General features: G+C 45.5%; 1 protein-coding gene across 1 annotated transcript; it reads right to left on the reverse strand.

Annotated features, from left to right (window-relative positions):
* Positions 1 to 605: 605 nt before the first annotated feature.
* On the reverse strand, positions 606 to 21,327 carry CFAP77 (cilia and flagella associated protein 77). Its single transcript, XM_070955893.1, has 6 exons — positions 21,232 to 21,327; positions 18,739 to 18,838; positions 17,755 to 17,983; positions 8,070 to 8,175; positions 6,676 to 6,777; positions 606 to 731 (listed from the first exon to the last, which is right to left on the reverse strand). The coding sequence occupies exons 1-6, from the start codon at positions 21,325 to 21,327 to the stop codon at positions 606 to 608; spliced, it is 759 nt and encodes a 252-aa protein (XP_070811994.1).
* Positions 21,328 to 23,616: the final 2,289 nt, after the last annotated feature.

A 23,616-nucleotide genomic window follows, 5' to 3' on the forward strand; every position in this document is an offset into this window, starting at 1 on the left:
AGTCCTAGAGGAGATCAACCCTGACTGCTCCTTAGAAGGCCAGATCCTGAAGAGGAAACTCAAATACTTTGGCCACCTAAGGAGAAGGAAGGTCTCCCTGGAGATAGAGTGAGGATGGAGGGCAAAAGAAGAAGGGGACGGCAGAGAACGAGGTGGCTGGATGGAGTCACTGAAGCAATCGGCATGAGCTTAAATGGACTCCGGCTGTATATATAAGAGAGGCCCTGTGAGGGCGTCCCTCTCTCCGTGTGTGCTTCCGCGCTATAGTTGATGATTGATTGCCTGACTTTGCCTAGTACGTGTATGTATACGTTCCTTGTGATAAACCACTATTTGAAAGACAAACTATATTTTGCTCCTGGGTAGACTCAAAAATAGTCACACTGTGCACACTCTGAGCCTTCTGAGAAAGAATTCAGATTAACTCATTGCAGAAACATTCAAGACCAAATAAACACATCGGGTTGAAAATAAGTTTAATCATCAGGCGAACAAACCAATCTCCAGTCCTAAAATAGAAATATGCCATTAAGTCTTCTGGGTTTATTTTGTTTATTTTTGTCATTCAGCCTTCCTCCTCTTTCTTTCTTCCCTCTAGATATGTCTTAATAGGCTGTGGTATAAAGGCCTTGAGCCAGGGGCCCGATCCTCACAGGAACTTCTGAATGGAAGACCTCAAGCGCCTTCTTGTATGAAGCCTGATCTGGGAAGGTTGAGAGGTGTGGGTCAACCTAGAAAGATGAGAGAGTGGGGTGGGGGGAGAGAGAGAGAGAGATCAAATGACTTCTTGGATCCAGAAAGATGAGAGGTGTTACCTTCACTAGAGACACCAGTAATGACCGATAGATTTAGAAGTGTTTTGTGTTCATGTAATATGCCCCTGATATTATATAAACAACTCAAGGTGGCAAATATATTTCATACTCCTTCTTCCTCCTATTTTTCCCACAACAACAACTCTGTGAGGTGGGTTGGGCTGAGAGGGAGGGACTGTCCCAAAAATCACCTAGCTGGCTTTCATGCCTGAGATGAGATCTAGAACTCACCATCTCCTGGTGACTGGCCCAAAGTCACCCAACTGACTTTCGTGCATGAGATGGGGCTAGAACTCACCATCTCCTGGTGATTGACCCAAAGTCACCCATCTGGCATTCATGCCGAAGGCAAGATTAGAATTTATGGTCTGAGGACAATGGTAACAAACCAAGGAGGATGGAGATGGTTGTTGAAGAGAGAACAGTTTGTTCCCCTTCCATCTATCCCTCTGCAGCCCCCTTGGCTGCCCTTCCCTGTAGGAAAAAGCCCCCTGGGAGGACCTCCTTCCTAAGATCCTTCCTTGGGGATGAAGGGAAGAGTTGGAGGCCAAGGAGGCTGCAGACGGATAGAGCAAAGGGAAGTAGGGTGTTGATACATGGTTCTTGGTCCTGGGAAGATCTCAAGAGGAAACTCCTCCTAGGGGACTTGTTCAGATGAGAGCAGCCAGGAAAGCTGTGGAGGAACATCAAACTGGGGAACAAACATCTTCATCATCACCAACATCCCAATCTATCCACTGCAGGATGAAGGCCAGGTTTTCATGGAAGGTTATGGACCAAAAATGACCATGTTGATCCAATAGGGTTTGTGTCTGGTGGTAGTAGATGGACTTTGTTTGAGTTCTCAATCTTAGGGGCCAACTCGCCCGGCTGGCTTCCATGCTTAACCCAAAGGTGTTTTTTCAAAAAGCAACTGGACTTCGTTTCTTTTTGAAGACACGTTTTGCTTCTCACCCAAGAAGCTACTTCAGAACTGAAGAAGCTTCTTGGATGAGGAGAGAAGCGTCTTCAAGGAAAAACGAAGTCCAGGTGCCTTTTGAAAAAAAACACACACCTTGACCTGGATGGTTGAGAATAATCTCCACGGACATCTTCCGTGCTTCATGGAGGATAAAGAACATGGATTCCACCTTCGACCCTTGACCACTTTGGTCTTCAGAGTGCTATGAAGGATCAGAAGGAGTTAGGAAGGCTCTTCCCTTCCATCTCTTCTCTTCCCATCCTGCTTTCTGCTCTTCGGATGCAACATCTCCGAGGACTTCCATCCTTTGGGAATGGTTGATTAAGTCTTCTCCGCCCCGGTCCACCTCGAACCCCTCATCCTGCTCTTCCCAAGGAGGCTTAATGAACCATTCAGACACCGAAAGGTAATTTCTTGATTGGCAGACCAAATCTCCAGCCGCAGAGATAATTGCGGACACGCAGGTATTAAGTCCTCAGATCTCATTAACGCAGATCAGTTGGCGTTTTCCGAATTGGACATCTAAATCCATAATTAGGCTCCTGTTTAAGTAGGCTTGTTTTATTTGGGGGGGGGGGTTAGGGGTGGAGGGAGAAGGAGGAGGACAAAGTGGGGGCAGGATCTCCCCTGGCTCCTGCTGAACCAAGCAGCCACAGTTTTGTTATACATGAGCGCCGTTGGTGAGTTGGGGTCTGCTTGAGAGCAGGGTCTCGGCCGCTCCCCTCCTTTTTAATGAATCCTTTACCGCGAGGGTCCTTGGTACTCTCTGAGCTTGAATCAGTGATGAAATCCAAATTTTTTTTACTACCGGTTCTGTGGGCGTGGCTTGGTGGGCGTGGCATGGCTTGGTGGGCGTGGCGTGGCTTGGTGGGTGTGGCAGGGGAAGGATCGGGGTGAAATTTTTTTTTCAAGAGGGCAACTGGGCTTTCTGGTTTTCCTTTGAAGATGTTTCGCTTCTCCGCCAAGAAGCTTCTTCAGCTCTTGGGTGAGAAGTGAGACGTCTTCAAAGAGAAAACAAGTCCAGGTGCCTCTTGAAAAAGCACCTTTGGGACAACCATGACCTGGAGGACGGAGAATCTTCATAGATGTCTCCCGCTTGTGAACTTCAAGAAGCATCTGGTTGACCAAAAGGAGAAAGCAAAAATCCTGGACCAAGATGGACCTTCTTTTCGTTGGATCGTGGTTTCTAGGATTCCTTGGTGGCTACGAATTCTAGGAACACCCTCGGAAGGCTGGGAAGACCCTTTGGTCCCACCAAACTTTTCAAGGACGTGATGTCAAGGAATAATGGATGGAAACTGACCAAGGAGAGATTCAACCTAGAAATGAGGAGGAACTTTCTGACAGTGAGAACAATCAACCCATGGAAGAGAAGTCGCCTTCGGAAGTTGTGGGAGCTTCATCCCTGGAAGCTTTCAAGAAGAGCCTGGACTGCCATCTGTCAGAAATGGTGTAGGGTCTCCTGCTTGAGCAGGTGGTTGGACTAGATGACCTATAAGATCCCTTCCAACTCTGTTAATCTGTCACCAGCTCTCTGTGAGTCTTTTCTAACTGCTGTCCCTTGTCCAGCGTCTCCGTTCGGCATTTTGCACAGCCTGGAGGGACATTTAAATGCAGCTAAGCTAAGATTTCAGGCCTGTGTGACTGCAACTCCTTTCTTGCAACTTCTCCGGCACGGTGCACACCGCCGGGCGTACAAAGTTTCCATCTTTCCCCACTGATTCACCCATCTTTACAGACCGACCGTTTTTCTCTCTCTCCTCCCCCCCCCTGTCTTTCTTCGCAACCCATCACCCGTCTTCGGTCGTCAACGCTTGGCAGGGAAATAACGAGAGATGCTAAATCTTTTATAAGGTCAACACGCAAGCAGCTGTCAAACAAGAAAAGAACTTAGCGGAGAAGACAACCGTCCTCGTGAAGGTGGGGTGGGGGGAAATACGGAAGAGGGGAAAGGAAAGAAAAGAAAGGAAGGAAGAAAAAAGGGAAGGGAAAAAAAAAAACAACAACCCACAACTTCTCTTGCTCATTAAGCCTACAGGCCTGGGCCTGGCCTGGTCAGAAGACGCCAAGGTGTCTCCGTTTTGTGTCAGTAATTTGTGGTGTCAGAGGAAGCGGGGAGGAAGAGGAATCAGGCAGTGCCGAAGGGGGCAAGCCGGTGTCGGGGGAGTCATTAACGCACCAGGAACGGCCTCGGTGCCTAATTGGAACCGCTGGGCATTATCAACGGAGGATTCGCCTCCGCTCCCTGACAGCTTTCAGGCCCTAAAATGATAGTCCACTTGTCAATGTAAAAGACCATTAAAAACAAACCGTTTTGATTTAATTGGCGGGAGGGCTGGCGGGAAGGGAGGGGGGGAAGGGGGTACCCAGGTGAGATACCTCATCAGCTTGTGGGTTTCCCCCCTTTAATTTTCCATTTTTCCCCCGATGATGGTTTCCTTTCCTCCTTCACCCCCCCACTTCCCAGCTTCTCTTTATTTGCATTCTCTTCTTCCCACCCCCCTTCGCCATGGCTTCAAATTCTCTTCCTTTTCATAAACTGCCTGTGAGTGAAAAGATTCGTGTCCGTGTCTGTCCCGGGCTGCTTTTGATAGGATGGTCAACCAAGAAGGGGGACAGATGAGCAAGGCGCTCGGAGAGCGGGCTAAAATCCTAGGCACAGGTCTTGTGCCAGGACCTACTGTGTTTCTCCCAAAATAAGACCCTGTCTTACATTTTTTTGAACCCTGAAATAAGCGCTTGGCCTTATTGTCATGTGCTCAAAAGCCCAATTGGGCTTATTATCAGGGGATGTCTTATTTTGGGGGAAATAGGGGGGAGAGAGAGAGAGAGAGAGAGAGAGAGAGAGAGAGAGAATGATATAGATAGAAGATAGACAGTAGATAGATAGATAGATAGATCGATCGATAGATAGATCGATCGATCGGTCGATAGATAGATAGATAGATAGATAGATAGATAGATAGATAGATAATGATATAGATAGAAGATAGATACATAGATAGATAAATAATTATATAGATAGAAGATAGACAGTAGATAGATAGATAGATAGATAGATAGATAGATAGATAATGATATAGATAGATAATGAGATAGATAGATAGATAGAAGAGACAGTAGATAGATATAGATAATGATATAGATAGATAGAAGATAAACGATAGATAGATAGATAGATAGATAGATAGATAGATAGATAATGAGATAGATAGATAATGAGATAGATAGATAGATAGAAGAGACAGTAGATAGATATAGATAATGATATAGATAGATAGAAGATAGACGATAGATAGATAGATAGATAGATACATAGATAGATAGATAGATAGATAGATAATGAGATAGATAGATAATGAGATAGATAGACGAGACAGTAGATAGATATAATGATATAGATAGATAGAAGATAGACGATAGATAGATAGATAGATAGATAGATAGATAGATAGATAGATAATGATATAGATAGATAGGAGATAGACAGTAGATAGATAGATAGATAGATTGATAGATAGATAGATAGATAGATAGATAGATAGATAGATAGATAATGAGATAGATAGATAATGAGATAGATAGACGAGACAGTAGATAGATATAATGATATAGATAGATAGAAGATAGACGATAGATAGATAGATAGATAGATAGATAGATAGATAGATAGATAGATAATGATATAGATAGATAGGAGATAGACAGTAGATAGATAGATAGATAGATAGATAGATAGATAGATAGATAGATAGATAGATAGATGTAGGTAGATAGATGGATAGATAGATAGATAGATAGATAGATAGATAGATAGATAGATAGATACCATGTTTCCCCGAAAATAAGACCCTGTCTTATATTTTCTTGAACCCTGAAATAAGCGCTTGGCCTTATTGCCATGCGCTCAAAAGCCCGATTGGGCTTATTATCAGGGGAATGTCTTATTTGGGGGGAAACAGGGTAGAACTAAGGAGAAACTTACTGACAGTTAGAAGAATTAAGCAGTGGAACGACTTGCCTTCAGAAGTTGTGATTGCTCCAACACTGTAGGTTTTTTTTTAAAAAAAGATTGGAAATCTTTCTCTCCACAGTCCAGGGGAAAGATACTGCAAAATCCCCATTCCCTCCCCCACTCCTGGGAGAAGGATACTGCAAAATCCCCATTCCCACCCCAATCCAGGGGAAGGATATTGCAAAATCTCCATTCCCACTCTACTCTGGGGCCAGCCAGAGATGGTATTTGCTGGTTCTCCGAACTGCTCAAAATTTCCGCTACCGGTTCTCCAGAACCTGCTGGATTTCACCCCTGGGTCTCCTGCTTGAGCAGGGGGTTGGTCTAGAGGACCTCCAGGGTGCCTCTTCCAACTCTGTTATTCTGTTAAAGATTCCGGTTTAAAAAAAAAAAAAAGGAATCCAGTGGGAGCCATTAAGGAGTAATCTACTGTATCAAATTTTGAAAGATAGTTCTGGGCTTCGCAATTTGATACTCCCACACGGGGAGACTCGACAAACATGAGCTCACCGCCTGATTTTTTTTTTTTCGTTAAAGGAAAAAAAAAAATAATAACAACAGAATAACAGAAGGATTGGAAGGGAGGGACCTTGTAGATTATCTACTCCATGCAGAAGACAAACAACCCCTCCAAACAACCCAAACCGAAGACTTCGGAACAGCCTCCAGAGCCTGGGGAGGCCGTTTTTGCCCTCCTGGAGGCTCAAGGAAAGCCTCCGGAGTCTCGGGAGGGTGAAAACACCCCCCCCTACCGTAGTGCAGGAGGCCGAGTAGGCCACGCCCCCATGGCCACGCCCACCCAGCAATCCCACCCCCGGACGGTCGCTGTGGGGCCGGCCTCCGCCTTGCCCTTCAGAATAACCCCTTTCCAGGTTCAGACCCACCTTTTGGAAATGGGGGATACGCCAAAGCTCCTCCTTTTTCGTCGGCGGCTGGAACTTCCTCAGCAAACAGGTCCGAGTCTCGTACAGTTTCCCCCGACGTTTCTGAAGCACATCAAACGAACACGCCAGCCTTAGAAAGCCACCCAGGAGAATGTATCGCGCATATACACACACACACTGGCGTGGCCGTTTGGAGGTGGTGGGGAACCAACCCAACTTGGAAAAAAAATCAAGGGTGCCACAGGGGTATCAGTCTTGCGAGGTAGGGCAGGCAGGAAGCACATATGCAGAGGGGGCCTTGGTGCTCTCTGAGCTTGGCGGCTTTCTGGCAGACGTTTCATGACACATCTAGGTAACATCATCAGTGCTAGAATGGAGTGGGGTTTGCGGGGAGACATGGTTGTGAGGAATATGGAAAACCGTTGAAACATGGTCAGGAGGACAGACAGTTCCAAAGCTGGAAAGCAGCAGCTTTCGAAAAAAATTTATCGGGGACACAGAAGTTTGCTTCCCAGGCTGAAAATTTGGAAACTTAAGAAACCTTATCTCCAAATCATGGCCGGTGCCTCACAGTATGTTTGCTTGAAGGTTTCTCACAAAAGATGAGATACTCCTTGAAAAAGATACCTGATTATTTCTATTTACGCTACATAATTAGCCCGCCACGCATGCTGGGATCATCGAACACATTTGAAGACCTAACTTTTCCTTTCAAAGGACATCAAACAAGATGCAAGTAATAAATGAACAAAAATAAAGAAAATCCACACCATTAACTCGAAAGGACGAGTGACAAAAAAAAACCCCTCCCAAGAGACGTTTGCCGATCTTCTTCAGAAAGCAGTTCCATCAAAGAAGAGATCAAGAGACCACGTAGACCAGAGTTTCTGAACCTTGACAACTTTTAAGATGGATGGACTCCAATTCCCAGAATTCTTCAGGCGCCATGATGGGAGTTGAAGTCCACACATGGTAGGGTTCCTAAAACAGTGATCTAAGCTGGTCTTCAATAGTGGGCTGATGCCGGTTCAGACCGGTTCGGGCGAATCGTTAGCTGCGACCTTCAGCTAACGAACTACCCACCCACCCACCTACCTGCCTGGGTACAATCCCGTCCTATATCGCTGTGTTTTCGATGCCACACACATGTGTGGAAGGCGCGCACGAGCAAATTGCCGTGTTTTGTGACGCTGCGCGCATGCACGCGTGCTCACATTTCCGGTGCGGGGCGAACCGGTCGTTACAGTATGCGACGCCCACTTCTGGCTGTCTTCCCTACATCAAGTTGAACCAGCTTACGGGTTCTAAGTCCAAGAACTCTGGTCCAACATGTGTCTACAAGAGAACGGACTTGAGAAGAGCCGAACTGAAAGGCCTTCTAAAAGTCATCTGACCTTTTGCTTCTTCTCAGCTTTCTCAGCTTTGATGACTGCCCTCTGCTCGTCCATCCAAATCTCTCTGTATTTGTGCTGCAGCAGATCGAAGAAAGGCGTGGCGGGCCTGCAAAGATTTTAGAAGGAGAGCGACAAGGAGAAAGTTAGAGTTTGCAGCAACCCAACCACCACGCAAGTAAATAATTCAGCAGGATTCATGTGTAAAATAAACTTCTTTATATACAGTAATATAAAGCATGACGCATGTATACAATACCCATGCAGCAGAAGCCAGAACCAGAACTCAGAATCCAGTACAGAATCTATATAAATACAGAAGCAATAATTCAAGGACAAACTAACTCTTGGTCTATAAGACAGCCAAGGAAAACGCATTAGAAACAACCATCTTCTTCATGTTCTCCGACTCCGCATTGTTGCTCAGTTTATCCCTGGACCTGACGAAGTCTTCTGATGACCTCAAAAGCTTGCCCGCTCTTTGGCCGACCAATACCTGGCCTCATAAATTAAGCCCTTGAATGCAAACTCTAGTACTCTTCCCCCTTGTTGGCCTTAACAACGCAAACACGTCCAGGGGCTCGAACCGCGATTTCATTTTGGGGTTCTTTTTGCGCGCCCGTAAATAGCTGCCCTTCTTCTCTTTCAACCCCGCAGCTTATTTTCCTCCTGGCGTGACTTTTATTGCTAATTATGTCTTGCCACATGCTTCGGAGAGGCTTAATCTCTGCTCATGTTGGCTAATGATGTTACGAGCTTGATCAAGTGCCTATCCATCCCAAGAGGCTGCTCTTAGAGAAAGCTTTTTTTCACAAGCTGGAGGGAGGTGGGGGGGGTGTTTTGGCGTGCGGAAGGGGTGGGGGTGGGGGTGCCACACACGGATCACACCCAGGCTGAGGCGTGCAGAATATTTTTGGAGCCTGTCCACAATTCTGGCCCTCCACCACCCACCCACCCAACCCATCGCCAAATTCTGGAAAGAATGGAGGGGCTCCCAGAAAGAAGAGGGGGGGTCTGTCTGTGTCAACTTATTTTCCAAATCACCAGACGGCAAGGCAAGGCAAGAAGCGACGGATGGAAAGTAACCAAGGAGAGAAGCGGCCTAGAGCTAAGGAGGAATTTCTTGACAGGGAGAACAATAGTGGGGACTTCTCTGTGTTGGTACCACACCCAATCTGCTTTCTCTGGATGTCTGCTGGTCTCGGGACTGTGACAAAGAGACAACGGTTTAGATTCTTGTTCTGGATTGTGTTCCAGATCCTAACCAAATTTCCTCTATTTATAGATTCTGGTCCTTCATTCAACCTTGGACTATATCTTAGGGATATGGTTTAGGCCTTCTGGGTGCCTATCTATCTCCCTCCCTCCCTCCCATCTATCCATTCATCTCTCTATCCACCCATCCACCCATCTATCTATCTATCTATCTATCTATCTATCTATCTATCTATCTATCTATCTATCAATATCTATCATCTATCTAATCTTTCCACCCTTGTCCCTTCCGAAATATAACATAAAGCAGACTTTTTCCTTCTTCTCTCTATCCATCCATCCATCCATCTTATCATTTATCTGCCTGTCTGCATCTATCCATCTCTTTCTCTTTCCTTCCTTCCTTCCCTCCCTTCCTTATCTTATCTATCTGCTATCATCCATTCTTTCTATCTATCTATCTATCTATCGATCTATCTACTATCTATCTATCTATCTATCTTTCTATCTATCTATCTATCTATCAATCTATCATCTACCTACCTACCTACCTACCTACCTATCAATCATCTATCTATCTATCTATCTATCTATCTATCTATCTATCTATCTATCTACCTACCCACCTACATACCTATCAATCATCTCTCTCTCTCTCTCTCTCTCTCTCTCTCTCTCTCTCTCTCTCTCTCTCTCTCTCTCTCTCTCTCTCTTTCTCTCTCTATCCTTCCATCCATCTATTCACCCACCGATCTTGTTTGAAAGACACTCGGAAGAGAAGAAATGCCCACAGAATCGCTTCTCATTAGACCCTCTAAAATGTATTTATGCACGCTTTCAAAACTGTTCCCTTTCACCAGGCACCTCTTCCTCCCTCCTTTTGTAATTTTAATAAACTCCTCTGCTAAATAATTTTCAAGAGGCAGGAAGTCTTTAGCTGAGAAACTTAAAAACCTTCTTCCCCCCGGTTATAGCAGCAAAGAAGTTAAGCTGAGCTTTCTGGAAACCTACCTCCTCTCTCTCTCTCTCTCTCTTTTAATGAGCTCTCTTTTGCTGCCAAATAAGTTATTTTTTTAAAAAAAAAAAAAAGCATAATGAACTATTAACAGTATTTTAAAATCAAAATTGCAGGAGTTCGAAAAGAATGACAAAGTCTCCCATATATATATATATATATATATATATATATATATATATATATTATATATATATATATATATATATAATAGATGGGAAGAAGTCAGCTCTTCTCTCTCTCTTTCTCTCTCTCCCTCTCCTCCTCTTTTTCTCTCTAAAAATGGAACCCGAGATGAAAAGAAACAATCGTTATAATTTGCAAATAGAAGGCTGACACTTTTTGGGGGTGTACACATGTTCCTTCCTGACAGGTGTGATTCGCTTTTTGGGCAAAACAGATCTCTATGGGGATTAGAACAGAGTTTCCCGCTGACAAGTTCGTCACAGCCTCGCAGCTCATTAAAACTTTTTTTTTCCCCTCCCCAATTTTAATTTTATTTTCTTGAACGGGGAGGATGAAATTTCCCAAGGAACATCGGAGTCTTCTAAGGGGGTTTCAGAACACGGGGGTTGAAAGGGGTTTCAAGGGAAAGGCCTTGGGTGTAACAAACCTGATTTTAGTTACACCTCCCTATGCACAGGCGGGCAAAATAATTGGTCATCAGTGGGTATTAATTTGAAAGAATAGCCAGAGGCTGTTATTTCTTCTTCTTCTTCTTTTTCTTTTTCTTAAAATTCCTGGGAAATCAGTGACAGCAGAGAAAGTACTCCGTTGCAGAGGATGGATGTTGAGATGCCGCCTTCGCAAGAGACAGCGGTTTTGTTAAAATTAAAACCTCGGCAAGAGAGGAGAAACGGCGGAGGAGCGAAGTGAGCCGGGAACAAACGCGGCATCACAGCACACGGGAGCAAGTATGTGTCAGCTGCCTCTGAAAAACTTTCACGGCGGCAAAAACTTACAAAACGCATCTGTTTTTTCAGACCCTGACAGTTCAGGCCTGAGTTGATGGCATAGGCTCGGTGTTCCTGGCCCAGCCGTAGAGATAACCAAGAGCAAATGAATCCCAGCAAAGGGGAATTAAGAGGTGGCAACGATGGGAAGCTAAGTATGGCCAGAATGAACTTTATTTACCGTATTTTTCAGAGCATCAGATGCTCCGGACTATAAGCCGCACTTACCTTTTTTTGGGGAAGAAAACAAGAAAAATATATCTGCCTCTGCCTCCCAGCAATTTGCCTCCTTGCAGCAAACAGCAGAGGCCTACGTGGCAATAGGCTATGGCAATCCCTGCGGCCTGAAACAGCTGAGGGTCGGGAGGCTGATCCAACCGCCAATCAGCTGCTTGTGCAAATCAGTCTGTGCTGAAGCTGAAACGGGCTGTTTGATGCTTGCTGCAAGGAGGTAAATTGCTGGGGAAACATATGGAGAACCATTACAGGAACTGGGTATATGTCTATTTTAATGAAGAGAAGGACTAGGGGAGACATGATAGCAGTCTTCCAATATCTCAGGGGCTGCCCCAAAGAAGAGGGAGTCAAGCTATTCTCCAAAGCACCTGAGGGCAGGACAAGAAGCAATGGGTGGAAACTAATCAAGGAGAGAAGCAACTTAGAACGAAGGAGAAATTTCCTGACAGTGAGAACAATTCACCAGTGGAACAACTTGCCTCCAGAAGTTGTGAATGCTCCAACGCTGGAGGTTTTTAAGAATTTGTTGGATAACCATTTGTCTGAAGTGGTGTAGGGTTTCCTGCCTAAGCAGGGGGTTGGACTAGAAGACCTCCAAGGTTCCCTCCAGCTCTATGATTCTATGTTCCTCCTGTTCCTGTTCTTCTTCTCTTTTCTTCTCCACGCTCTTCCTTCTCTTCCCACAGATTATTTCACTGGCAATATAAAACAATCCCACAACAGCCCCGGAACCATTTTTTAATATTTTTTTTTTTTGGTAGCTCGTCAAATTCCCAAGATCACACTCCAATCTTTAACAGCAAAAAAATAAGCAGCTTTGCTGACTTCTGGAAAAAGCAATTTGTCACTTCTTAACAAGAAGAGAAAACTGGCATCTCCCACCGGGGCAGCTGTGTCTGTAACAAAGCAGGACGCCGCCAGAAGTTATCACCCGTGCGCAAGAGTTCGTGTCGCACATCATCTCAACCTCTCTGAGGTCTGATTGCAAGGGCCACAAGTTGCCGCATTTTATGCCGTTGTATCGTTTGTGCTCCTGGTTAGGGGAAACTGAGCAAGTGGGTTTGGTAAGAGAGGAAATAGATCCACTCCTTAGAACAGGAGTCGGCAACCTTAAACACTCAAAGAGCCACAAAGGTCCTAACCGGAAGCCCCCGTTCAATTCTGGAGCCGACCGGAAGTCCCGTTCCCCCACCATAGAGTCTCCTCCTAGCGCGGCGTCCTTTTTCTTCTACCTGTCCTAACCGAAAGCCCTATCAATTGTGGAGCCGACCAGCGACAGGGAGCCGCAGCAGAGGGATGAAAGAGCCACATGCGGCTCCAGAGCCACGGGTTGCTGACACCTGCCGTAGAACATAGAATAACAGGGTTGGAAGGGACCTGGTAAGTTTTCTAGTCCAGCCCCCTTCTCAAGCAGGAGCCCCTACCCCATTTCAGACAGGTGGCTATCCAATCTCTTCTTAAAAGACTCCAGTGATGGAACACACACAACTTCGGTTCCACGGATTAATTGTTCTCACCGACAGGAAATTTCTCCTTAATTCAAGTTTGGCTCTCTCCTTGATACCGTATTTTTCAGAGTATAAGATGCACTTCCCCCGCCCCTAAAAGAGGGTGAAAATTTGGGTGCGTCTTATACACCAAATGTAGCCCTGCCCCCCTGCTGCCCCCCCCCCCGGAAAATGGGGCGCACGGAGGCAGCAATAGGCTATGGCAATCCCTGCAGCCTGAAACAGCTGATCTTCGGGAGGCCGATCCGACCAACAATCAGCTGCTTGTGCTAATCAGGTTGTGCTGAAGCTGAAGCTGAAACTGAAACGGGCTGTTTGCTGCAAAGAGGCAAATTGCTGGGAGGCAGAGGCAGATTTTTTTTTTCTTGTTTTCCTCCCCAAAAAAGGTAGGTGCGTCTTATAGTCCGGTGCGTCTTATACTCCGAAAAATACGGTAAGTTTCCACCCGTTACTTCTTGTCCTGCCTTCAGGTGCTTTGGAGAATAGGTTGACCTCCCCTCTTATCTATGGCAGCCCCTCAAATATTGGAAGATTGCCATCATGTCACCCTTCTCTTCACTATACTAGACCTACCCAGTTCCTGCAAACGTTCTTCATATGTTTCAGCCTCCAGCCCCCTGATCATCTTTGTGGCTCTTCTCTGCACTCTTTCCAGAGTCTCCTCTATCGTGGTGACCAGAACTGGATGCAGTATTCCAAGTGTGGTCTCACCAGGCCTTCTTCAAAAGGAAAGGAAAGCAGGTGTGTTTAAGTGTGTGTATGTGTGTGTGTGTGAGAGAGAGAGAGAGAAAGGAAGAGAAAGAGAAAGAAGGAGAAAGAAAGAGAAAGAAAGAAAGAAAGAGGAAAGAAAGAGAAAGAAAGAAAGAGAGAGAGAGAGAAAGAGAAAGAGAAAGAGAAAGAGAAAGAGAAAGAGAAAGAGAGAGTGAGAAAAAGAAAGAAAGAAGGAGGAAGAAAAAAGAAAGAAAGAAAGAAAGAAAGAAAGAAAGAAAGAAAGAAAGAAAGAAAAAGAAAGAAAGAGAGAGAAAATGAAAGAGAGAAAGAGAGAGAAAGTGAAAGAGAGAGAAAGAAAAAGAGAGAAAGAAAGAGAAGGAAAGAAAGAGAGAGAGAAAGAAAAAGAGAAAGAAAGAGAAAGAAAGAAAGAGATAGAGAGTGAGAGAAAGAGAGAGAGAGAGAAAGAAAGAGAAAGAAAGAAAGAAAGAAAGAAAGAAAGAAAGAAAGAAAGAAAGAAAAAGAATGAAAGAAAGGGAGAGAAAAAAGGAAAGAAAAAAGACAGAGAGAAAGAGTGAAAGAAAGAAAGAGAGAAAGAAAGAGAAAGAAAGAAAGAGATAGAGAGTGAGAGAAAGAGAGAGAGAGAAAGACAAAGAAAGAAAGAAAGAAAGAAAGAAAAAGAATGAAAGAAAGGGAGAGAAAAAAGGAAAGAAAAAAGACAAAGAGAGAAAGAGTGAAAGAAAGAAAGAGAAAGAAAGAGAAAGAAAGAAAGAGATAGAGAGTGAGAGAAAGAGAGAGAGAGAAAGACAAAGAAAGAAAGAAAGAAAGAAAGAAAGAAAGAAAGAGAGAAAGAAAGAAAGAAAGAGGGCGTATGCAGGCCACTTCAATCATCTCCAAAGCCACTCGATCGAAGCCATGTGCTAAACATGGAAGTCGTCTTCTCTCCCCTCTTTAGGAGCACATGGCGGCCTGTTTGCAAAACACGGAGCTTGTGTTGCAAAATCTGGGTTTTGCGCGAGGCAACCCTTGCCAAGATCTCGAAACCGGTGCTCAGCGCTGCGCCACCTGATTGGGGGGAGGGGGAGCCCCTGGGGGTCCCCTACCTCTTCCTTGTTAGTGCTGACCTTGGTAGGAGCCATTGGCGGCTGATGAATAGGCTACGATCCCCGGGATCAGGCTCCGGGGAACAGCCATATTATCTGCTATCGTCCCATCTGTGCCCCCCTCGCCCCGCCCGGCTTTCATCCCTGACCATAAATCTCCGTCCAAAACTTAAGAGGAAAAGAAAGAAGGTTTTTGGGGAGGGGGGGGGGAAGGAGGAGGATGATGTGAAAAATGTCCTTTTTATGAGAGACCTCAAAAGGCAGCCGTCGACAGTGAAAAGGAAGATAAATTGGTAAAAAGCGCTGGAGAAGTTTCCAACATTTTCTTAAAAACCTCCAGTGTTGGAGCATTCACAATTTCTGGTGGCAAGTTGTTCCACTGGTTAATTGTTCTCACTGTCAGGGAATTTCTCCTTAGTTCTAAGTTGCTTCTCTCCTTGGTTAGTTTCCACCCATTGCTTCTTGTCCTGCCCTCAGGTGCTTTGGAGAATAGCTTGACTCCCTCTTCTTTGGGGCAGCCCCTGAGATATTGGAAGACTCTGCTATCATGTCTCCCCTGGTCCTTCTTTTCATTAAACCAGCCAAACCCAGTTCTTGCAACTGTTGTTGATGTGTTTTAGCCTCCAGTCTGCTAATCATCTTTGTTGCTCTTCTCTGCACTCTTTCTAGATTCTGAATTTCTTTTAAGCTAGGATTTTTAGCAGGCCCTACAGTATTCGGGGATCAGCTCTTAAATTTACCAATCCAGAATAAGGGGTTAAACCAGTGGTGAAATCCAATTTTTTTTTACTACCGGTTCTGTGGGCGTGGCTTGGTGGGCCAGGTGTGGCTTGGTGGGCGTGGCAGGGGAAGGATAGTACAAAATCCCCATTCCCTCCCCACTCCAGGGGAAGGATAGTGCAAAATCCCCATTCCCTCCCCACTCGGGGCGAAGGATACTGCGAAATCCCCATTCCCCCCAACTCCTGGGGGAAGGATACTGCAAAAACTCCATTCCCTCCCCACTCCAGGGAAAGGATATTGCAAAATCCCCATTCCCTCCCCACTCTGGGGCCAGACAGAGGTGGTATTTGCTGGTTCTCCAAACTACTCAAAATTTCCGCTACCGGTTCTCCAGAACCTGTCAGGACCTGCTGGATTTCACCCCTGGTTTAGAGACTGTTCGAAGTTACAGCACTGAAAAAAGTGATTCAGACTGCACTTTTCACCTCACACTTATGACCATTGCAGAATTCTGCAGAGATCAAAACTGGTCTGGTTTATATATTTATGACAGTTCGCAGTGTCACGTGATCCCCTTTTTTGCGACCTTCTGGCAAGCCGAGTCAACGGGGGAAGGCAGACTCACTTAACGACCGGCTTGCTCACTTAATAGCTGCAGTGATTCGCTTAACAACCATGGTGAGAAAAGGCTGTAAAATGGGGCAAAACACCTTAACAACTGTCTTGCTTAACAACGGGAACGTTAGGCATAATTGTGGCCGTAAACCGAGGACTACCTCTGCAGCAATAATAAGAATTATCATATTGTGACGGAGGTGTAAAATATATATATATATATTATGTTGATTATTTCACCCAGCAAAGCGGCCTCTTTTTTTCCTCGTTCCTGGTGAGAGTGCTCGGTGATAGATTTCATTTTAAAAAGCTAATTGGTACTAAAGATTTTTATTTCCCTTGTTTAAATAAAAAGTACGAAAGGTAAGAGGGAAGAGTTATTTTGCGGGGCGGAGGTGGTGATTAAAGAGGCATCCCACCAGCAAATGGCCCCGATTTGCATATGCAAATGGGATGGATTTTAAAATGGTCTTTAATGACCATTTTCATCGCAGGCATTAACATTAATTGCAGCCATATGAAAATGAGGCGTTGGGGCGGCTGTTAGCTGACAAACCCCTGGCCATAAAGCTTTATCTTGATTAAAACTAGCCATCATAGCTATGACAAGGATTGTCGGTCCTGATGGCAAACAAAGAGCTTTTAAGCTGGGGGGGGTGGGAAATTGGTCTCCCTCCCCAACAGGCTGCCCAGAATCGGCTCCAAATTTGCTTTATTTCTTCATAAACTGAGGTTAAGTGGCTGCCCAGGAAAAACACTTCAAGGGTCGCATATCCCCGCCATCCCATAATAAATAACACGGGACATCCATCCCAACCCGGAAAAATGGCCAATATTTTTTTTTTCCCCAACAGCTGGGGGAGAAAAAAAGAGGAAGGGGAGCTATTCATTCCCAGTTATTACGATCCCCGTTTCCAATAAATGCCTGCGGGCATTTATTCCCCCCCCCGCACTTTAAAAACAGGGTGTAGATCAAAGCCAATTATTGGATTATTAAGGCCACTTTGGGTTTAAAAAAAAGAAAAGGAAGGAAGGAAGGAGGAAGGAGAAAGGAGAAACCTGTCAGAACCAGTAGGTTCTGGCGAACTGGTAGCGGAAATTTTGAGCAGTTCGGAGAACCGGCAAATACCACCTCTGGTTGGCCCCGGAGTGGGGTGGGAATGGAGATTTTGCACTATCCTTCCCCTGGAGTGGGGAGGGAATGGGGATTTTGCAGTATCCTTCCCCTGGAGTGGGGAGGGAATGGAGATTTTGCAGTATCCTTCCCCTGCCATGACCACCAAGCCACGCCCACCATGCCACACCCACAGAACCGGTAGTAAAAAAATAATTGGATTTCCCCACCGCTCTAAAACAATGGTCCTAAGTCGAGAACTTCCCGTAGTCCTGCCTCCTATCATTTTCATGCTCTTATCTTGGACCCCTAGGAAGCTTTGGGTCCCACACCAACCTCAACGCACCCAACCCAGAGTTCCCTGTGACTCTAACCGAGCGTAGAGTTATTGCAAGACCAGAGAAGGCACCATAAATGGACACTAATTCCAACAGAAATGATTCGGTAGGCCTGCACCCCAAAACCCTTTGGTGGGAAGAATCCCCTCTGCCTCTCACCGTGCTGGCCTTCCGTACGTCATGTCCGGAGGGACTTTGGGTGGGGTCCTCTTGAACCGACGTTCGTCTTCAATGTTGACATGGAAGTCCTTCATCTTGCGGTACAGGTTCTGCTCGTGGACCGTGACGTAGCCGTCCTTGACCGCGTGGACGTTGGTGGTCATGTAATCGCGGGGTTTCTCCTTCTCCAAAATAATCCTGGGCTTCATGACGTGCCAGTGGCAAATGGCTGGAAAACAGAGGAGGGGGGGTTCAGGAGAGACACCGTGGACGTTAAAAGAAGGCACCGCTCCTTCCCAAACCAAGGAAAGGAGAATTACAGAACAACAGTGTCGGAAGGGATCTTGTAGGTCATCTACTCCAACCCCATGCCCAAGCAGGAGACCCTACACCATTTCTGACAGATGCCAATTCAGTCTCTTCTTGAAAGCCTCCAGTGATGAAGCTCCCACAATTTGAATCTTTCCTTGGTCAGTTTCCATCCATTATTCCTCGTCCATCTAAATATGGGCTTAGACAGCTTAGAACTACGCCGCCTTCGGTCTGACCTAAGCGTGGTACGTAAAATGATCTGCCACAATGTCCTACCTGTCAACGACTACTTCAGCTTCAACCGCAACAACACACGAGCAAATAATAAGATACAAACTCAAGGTGAACCGCTCCAAACTCGATTGCAGAAAATACGACTTCAGCAACAGAGTGGTCAGTGCCTGGAATGCATTACCTGACTCTGTGGTTTCATTCCCCAAACCCCCAAAATTTTAACCTTAAACTCTCTACTGTTGACCTCACCCCATTACTAAGAGATCCGTAAAGGGGGGTGCATAAGTACACCAGCGTGCCTACCGTCCCTGTCCTAATATTCCTTTTTACTTACTCTTTTCACGTCTTCAAATTATGTTTATACTTTTACCTGTTATCTTATATATGCTTAAGAAAAATAAATCAAATAAAAACGATCGGCGTTATCAATCCACTTACCTTCAGGAACGCCTCCATCCATTCCGTGTAAATACAATCCGTAGTTAAAATCATATCCCGGAAGAGTGTAGTTACTTCTACGGGCCTTCCCGAGTTCTGGCTGCAAAGAGAAACCCAAATTCATTTTAAGATTATCCATCAACGTGTATCTTTGGCAGGGGGGCCCCCAACCTCCATGATTGTACAGGTAGTTCTCGACTTAAGATCACATTTGGGATCAGGATTTCCATCGCTAAGCGAAGCAGTCGTTAAGTGAGACCTGCCCAATTTACGACCTTTTTTTTTTTCTTGGCCAGGGTGGTTAAGCAAATTGATTTGTTTGCAGTTGTTAAGTGAGTGGCTTGTTTGCAGAAAAGCTTTTAATCAACCCAAGCTAGAGGAGAGGAGAGGAGAGGAGAGGAGAGGAGAGGAGAGGAGAGGAGAGGAGAGGAGAGGAGAGGAGAGGAGAGGAGAGGAGAGAATAATGGGATGGGATGGGATGGGATGGGATGGGATGGAAGAGAAGAGAAGAGAAGAGAAGAGAAGAGAATAATGGGATGGGATGGGATGGGATGGAAGAGAAGAGGAGAAGAGAGAGAAGAGAAGAGGAGAAGAGAGAAGAGAAGAGAAGAGAAGAGAAGAGAAGAGAAGAGAAGAGAAGAGAAGAGAAGAGAAGAGAAGAGAAGAGAAGAGAATAATGGGATGGGATGGGATGGAAGAGAAGAGGAGAAGAGAGAAGAGAAGAGAAGAGAAAAGAAGAGAAGAGAAGAGAAGAGAAGAGAAGAGAAGAGAAGAGAAGAGAAGAGAAGAGAAGAGAAGAGAATAATGGGATGGGATGGGATGGAAGAGAAGAGGAGAAGAGAGAGAAGAGAAGAGGAGAAGAGGAGGAGAAGAGAAGAGAAGAGAAGAGAAGAGAAGAGAAGAGAAGAGAAGAGAAGAGAAGAGAAGAGAATAATGGGATGGGATGGGATGGAAGAGAAGAGAAGAGAAGAGAAGAGAAGAGAAGAGAAGAGAAGAGAAGAGAAGAGAAGAGAATAATGGGATGGGATGGGATGGAAGAGAAGAGAAGATGAAGAGAAGAGAAGAGAAGAGGAGAGAAGAAGGGGAGAGGAGGGGAGGAGAAGAGAAGAGAAGAGAGGAGAGAAAAATAGAAGAGAAGAACAAATCTTATTTCATTTCATTTTTCGACAAAGTGACTAAATTACTGGATCAGCAAAATGCATAGGGTTTCCTGCCTGAGCAGAGGGCTGGACTAGAAGATCTCCAAAGTCCCTTCCAACTCTGTTATTCATCTACAGCCATTCATTTAACAACTGTGTGTGTGGGGGGGGGAAGGGTTGTTTCCCTCTGGGGCCAGACTCACTTAACAACCGTCTTGCTAGCCCCGATCCCCATTGTGGTCGCAAGTCGAGGACTACCCGCACTCACCGCTTCGCACAACAGGCGCCCTGACCTCCCTACCCCCCCCACTCCGCGCAAAACTTCTTTAAAACTTTGGTTTTCCGTGGCTGGGCTTTTTAAGGGTTGCCTCTAATTTGGAATTTTTTTTTTTTGTAATCTGACACACAAGAGTTTTGTGAGTTGGTTTCTTTGGCCCACAGGGCCGCTTGTCTTGAAAAGCAGGCAAGGAGGAAACTTGGAAAAGAAAAACTTTTTTAAGCAATTTTTGCCGGAGGGATTTGCAACCTCCTTGAAGGTGGTTGCGAGGAGGGGAAGGAGAAGAAGCAGCAAAACCGAATTTTCCCATTGTGGGTCCCCCGTTGACCCCCTACGAGCTTAAGGGAGAGAAAAGGCATGTGAGGGATTCCCACCCACTCCGTCCCGTCCCAACCTCACTTCTTCTCCTCCATTTCCGACGAAAAGAAACCGAAAACTTTTCAAAGCCCAGCAGCTAATCTCTGCCTGGCTTCACCATGGAGATCTTGGCCAGGACAAAAAAGGGGGTCAATGAATCCCACAGACACCACAAAGGCCCCCCCCACCCCCGATGGGACGGGACACCTCGGGAAAGAAAGGGAGTTAATTTGAAAACTAAATAAAAACCAGGGTCGGTGGCGACTGGCTGTTGTGTCTCTTCAAGGTTCATTAAAGCTTTTCGTTCAACTCTGAACGTATTTGTCTTGGCCCAGCCCACGTTTCTCTTGTTCAGCCATTGATCTTTTCCTGACTTGGCCACGAAAGGGCCAGCTCGAAGAAGCGCGGGAGATTCGTCAAGCCACACAACTACTCTTTGGTTCCGTTTCTGCACTTCTGGCTGGATTCAAGGAGGGGGGGTTGGACTAGAGAACCTCCGAGGGCCCTTGCAACTCTGTGATTCTATGATTTGTCTCTCTGCCCAAGTCAAGTTGGGGTTTTTTTCCCCCCCCTCTCTTCTCCCCTAGACAGCACAATCTAAAGCACAATTTTTTTTTGGGTGTGGGGGAAACCCCAATTCCTGGTCAAATTAAACCCTCTTCTGCTTTTGTTTTGTTTTTAATTTCGCCGTAAAAACAGGTGGCATATCCCATCCTGCACTGATTCAACATAGGGTTTTCTGTTCCCTGGGTAGAATCGGCATTCTTCCTGCCCTCCAAGGCTGTCCTCAAAGCGGATGACTTCATTAAACGTCATCAAATCTCATTAAGATGTTATTTCACCGGCCTTATTTCCCACCTCACCCTTCTAATTAAAACCAACTCCGTCTATTTTTCCAAGATGCCCCGTCCGTTCTTTCTTTCTTTCTTCTTTCTTTCTTTCTTTCTTTCTTTCTTTCTTTCTTTCTTTCTTTCTTTCTTTCTTTCTTTCTTTCTTTCTCTCTCTCTTTCGTTCTTTCTTTTTTTCACTTTCTTTCTCTCTTTCTCTTTCTTTCACTCTTTCTCTTTTTCTTTCTTTCCTTTTCTCTTTCTCTCTTTCGTTCTTTCTTTTTCTCTTTCTTTCTCTCTCTTTCTCTCTCTCTTTCTTTCCCTCTCTTTCTCTCTCTCTTTCTTTCTCTCTCTCTCTCTTTCTTTTGTTTCTCTTTCTCTCTCTCTCTTTCTTTCTTTCCTTTTCTCTTTCTCTCTCTTTCTTTCGTTCTTTCTTTTTCTCTTTCTTTCTCTATCTTTCTCTCTCTCTTTCTTTCCCTCTCTTTCTCTCTCTCTTTCTTTCTCTCTTCTTTCTCTCTTTCTTTTGTTTCTCTTTCTCTCTTTCTCTCTTTCTCTCACTCTTTCTCTCTTTGTCTTTTTTCTTTCCTTTTTTCTCTCTCTTTCGTTCTTTTTCTCTTTCTTTCTCTCTCTTTCTCTTTCTTTTTCTTTCTCTCTCTTTCTCTTTCTTTCTCTTTCTTTTTCTTTCTTTCTTTCTCTCTTTCTTTCTTTCTTTCTCTCTCTCTCTCTCTCTCTCTCTCTCTCATGAAGCGAGACATCTGCTAAGTGAGGTCCCCCCCGTTTTACGACCTGTCTGGCCACCATCCCCGCAGTTGTTACACGGTCCATCCGTTAAACGAATCTGGCTTTCCCGTTGACCTTGCTTGACAGAAGGCCGTGACAAAAGGGATCATGAGACCTCTGGGGGGAGGGACACACTGCTGCGACCGTCATAAATATGATGTCAGTTGCCCCGAGTGTCCCAATTCTGATCACATGACTATGGGGGGGATGCCGCAACGGCCATAAATGTGAAAACGGTCCTACGTCTTTTTCTTTTTCTGTGCCGTTATAACTGTGAACGGTCACTAAATGAATGACTATAAATCAAGGACTACTGGAGGAGCAAAATACAAACTTCCAGGAAAGCACATCTTTTTTTTTTTTTTTATTAAAGATTTTGAGAAATTGTCAATCAGAAAGGTCGGCAGTTCAGCGGTTCGAATCCCTGGTGCCGCGGAATGGGGTGAGCTCCCGTGACTTGTCCCAGCTTCTGCCAACCTAGCAGTTCGAAAGCAGGTAAAAAATGCGAGTAGAAAAATAGGGACCACCTTTGGTGGGAAGGTAACAGCGTTCCGTGCGCCTTTGGCGTTGAGTCATGCCGGCCACATGACCACGGAGACGTCTTCGGACAGCGCTGGCTCTTTGGCTTTGAAATGGAGATGACCACCGCCCTCTAGAGTCAGGAACGACTACCTTTACCTTGTTTTTCCTCTTTTTGGCTTATTTTGCTCTGATTGTTTTAAAGGCCTGGTGGTTAATATCTTCCTAAGACAAATGCAGCATTGATGATTGCTCCTTCCTCCTTAAGTGTTGGTTTCACTTAAGAAGGAGACATCCTCTCCACCCCCATGCCTTAAAACCCCTCATCACCCTCCCCGCCCCCGCCATTACAAGGATCGTTCCCTGATTTATGGGTCCTGGTGCGCAGAATGCTACTTCCAGGGATCTCCTGCTCCCCTCCAACCGCTCCTTCCTTCCGACATATCCCCCCCACCCCCACCCCACCCAAACCACAGCTTGATCTCCAGCTTCTCATTTGCATTTACATGATCTCGCTGTGCGGCTTAAGAGATGGAGAGATTTATTTGCTACTTAGCGTTGATGTTTGATTACATTTCGGGGAAGGCGGGTTGGCGACAATACGCCGGAAGGGTGGGTGAGATACGGGTGGGCCCCGTTCGCTTGAGCAAGCCCCATGGTGGGGGGGGGGGAGCCAGAAACTCCACCTGTTCTCCAAAGCACCCGAAGGCCAGACAAGGAACAATGGATGGAAACTGAAGAAGGAGAGATTCAACCTGGAAATCAGGAGGAATTTTCTGACAGTGAGAACAATCAACCCCATGGAAGAGAAGTTGCCTTCGGAAGTTGTGGGAGCTTCATCCCTGGAAGCTTTCAAGAAGAGCTGCAGAAAAAACCATGGCTACCAACCTGCCTTCCATTGAGGACCTGTCTACTGCACGAGGCAAAAAGAAGGCTGTGGAAATATCTACAGACCCCTCACATCCTGGACATAAACTGT

Source organism: Pituophis catenifer, unplaced genomic scaffold, assembly GCF_029215685.1.
Source record: "Pituophis catenifer annectens isolate HBS135680 unplaced genomic scaffold, rPitCat1.0.hap2 SCAF_17, whole genome shotgun sequence".
NCBI classification, from domain to species: domain Eukaryota; kingdom Metazoa; phylum Chordata; class Lepidosauria; order Squamata; family Colubridae; genus Pituophis; species Pituophis catenifer.

Coding starts and splice junctions, on each gene's coding strand:
- CFAP77 (XM_070955893.1), bottom strand. CDS start 21,327: ATGACGTTTAATGAAGTCATCCGCTTTGAGGACAGCCTTGGAGGGCAG. Junction 18,839..21,231: donor GAAAACCCTATGTTGAATCA/GTGCAGGATGGG, acceptor TTCTCTTTGCAG/CCAGAACTCGGGAAGGCCCG. Junction 17,984..18,738: donor GGATGGAGGCGTTCCTGAAG/GTAAGTGGATTG, acceptor TCTGTTTTCCAG/CCATTTGCCACTGGCACGTC.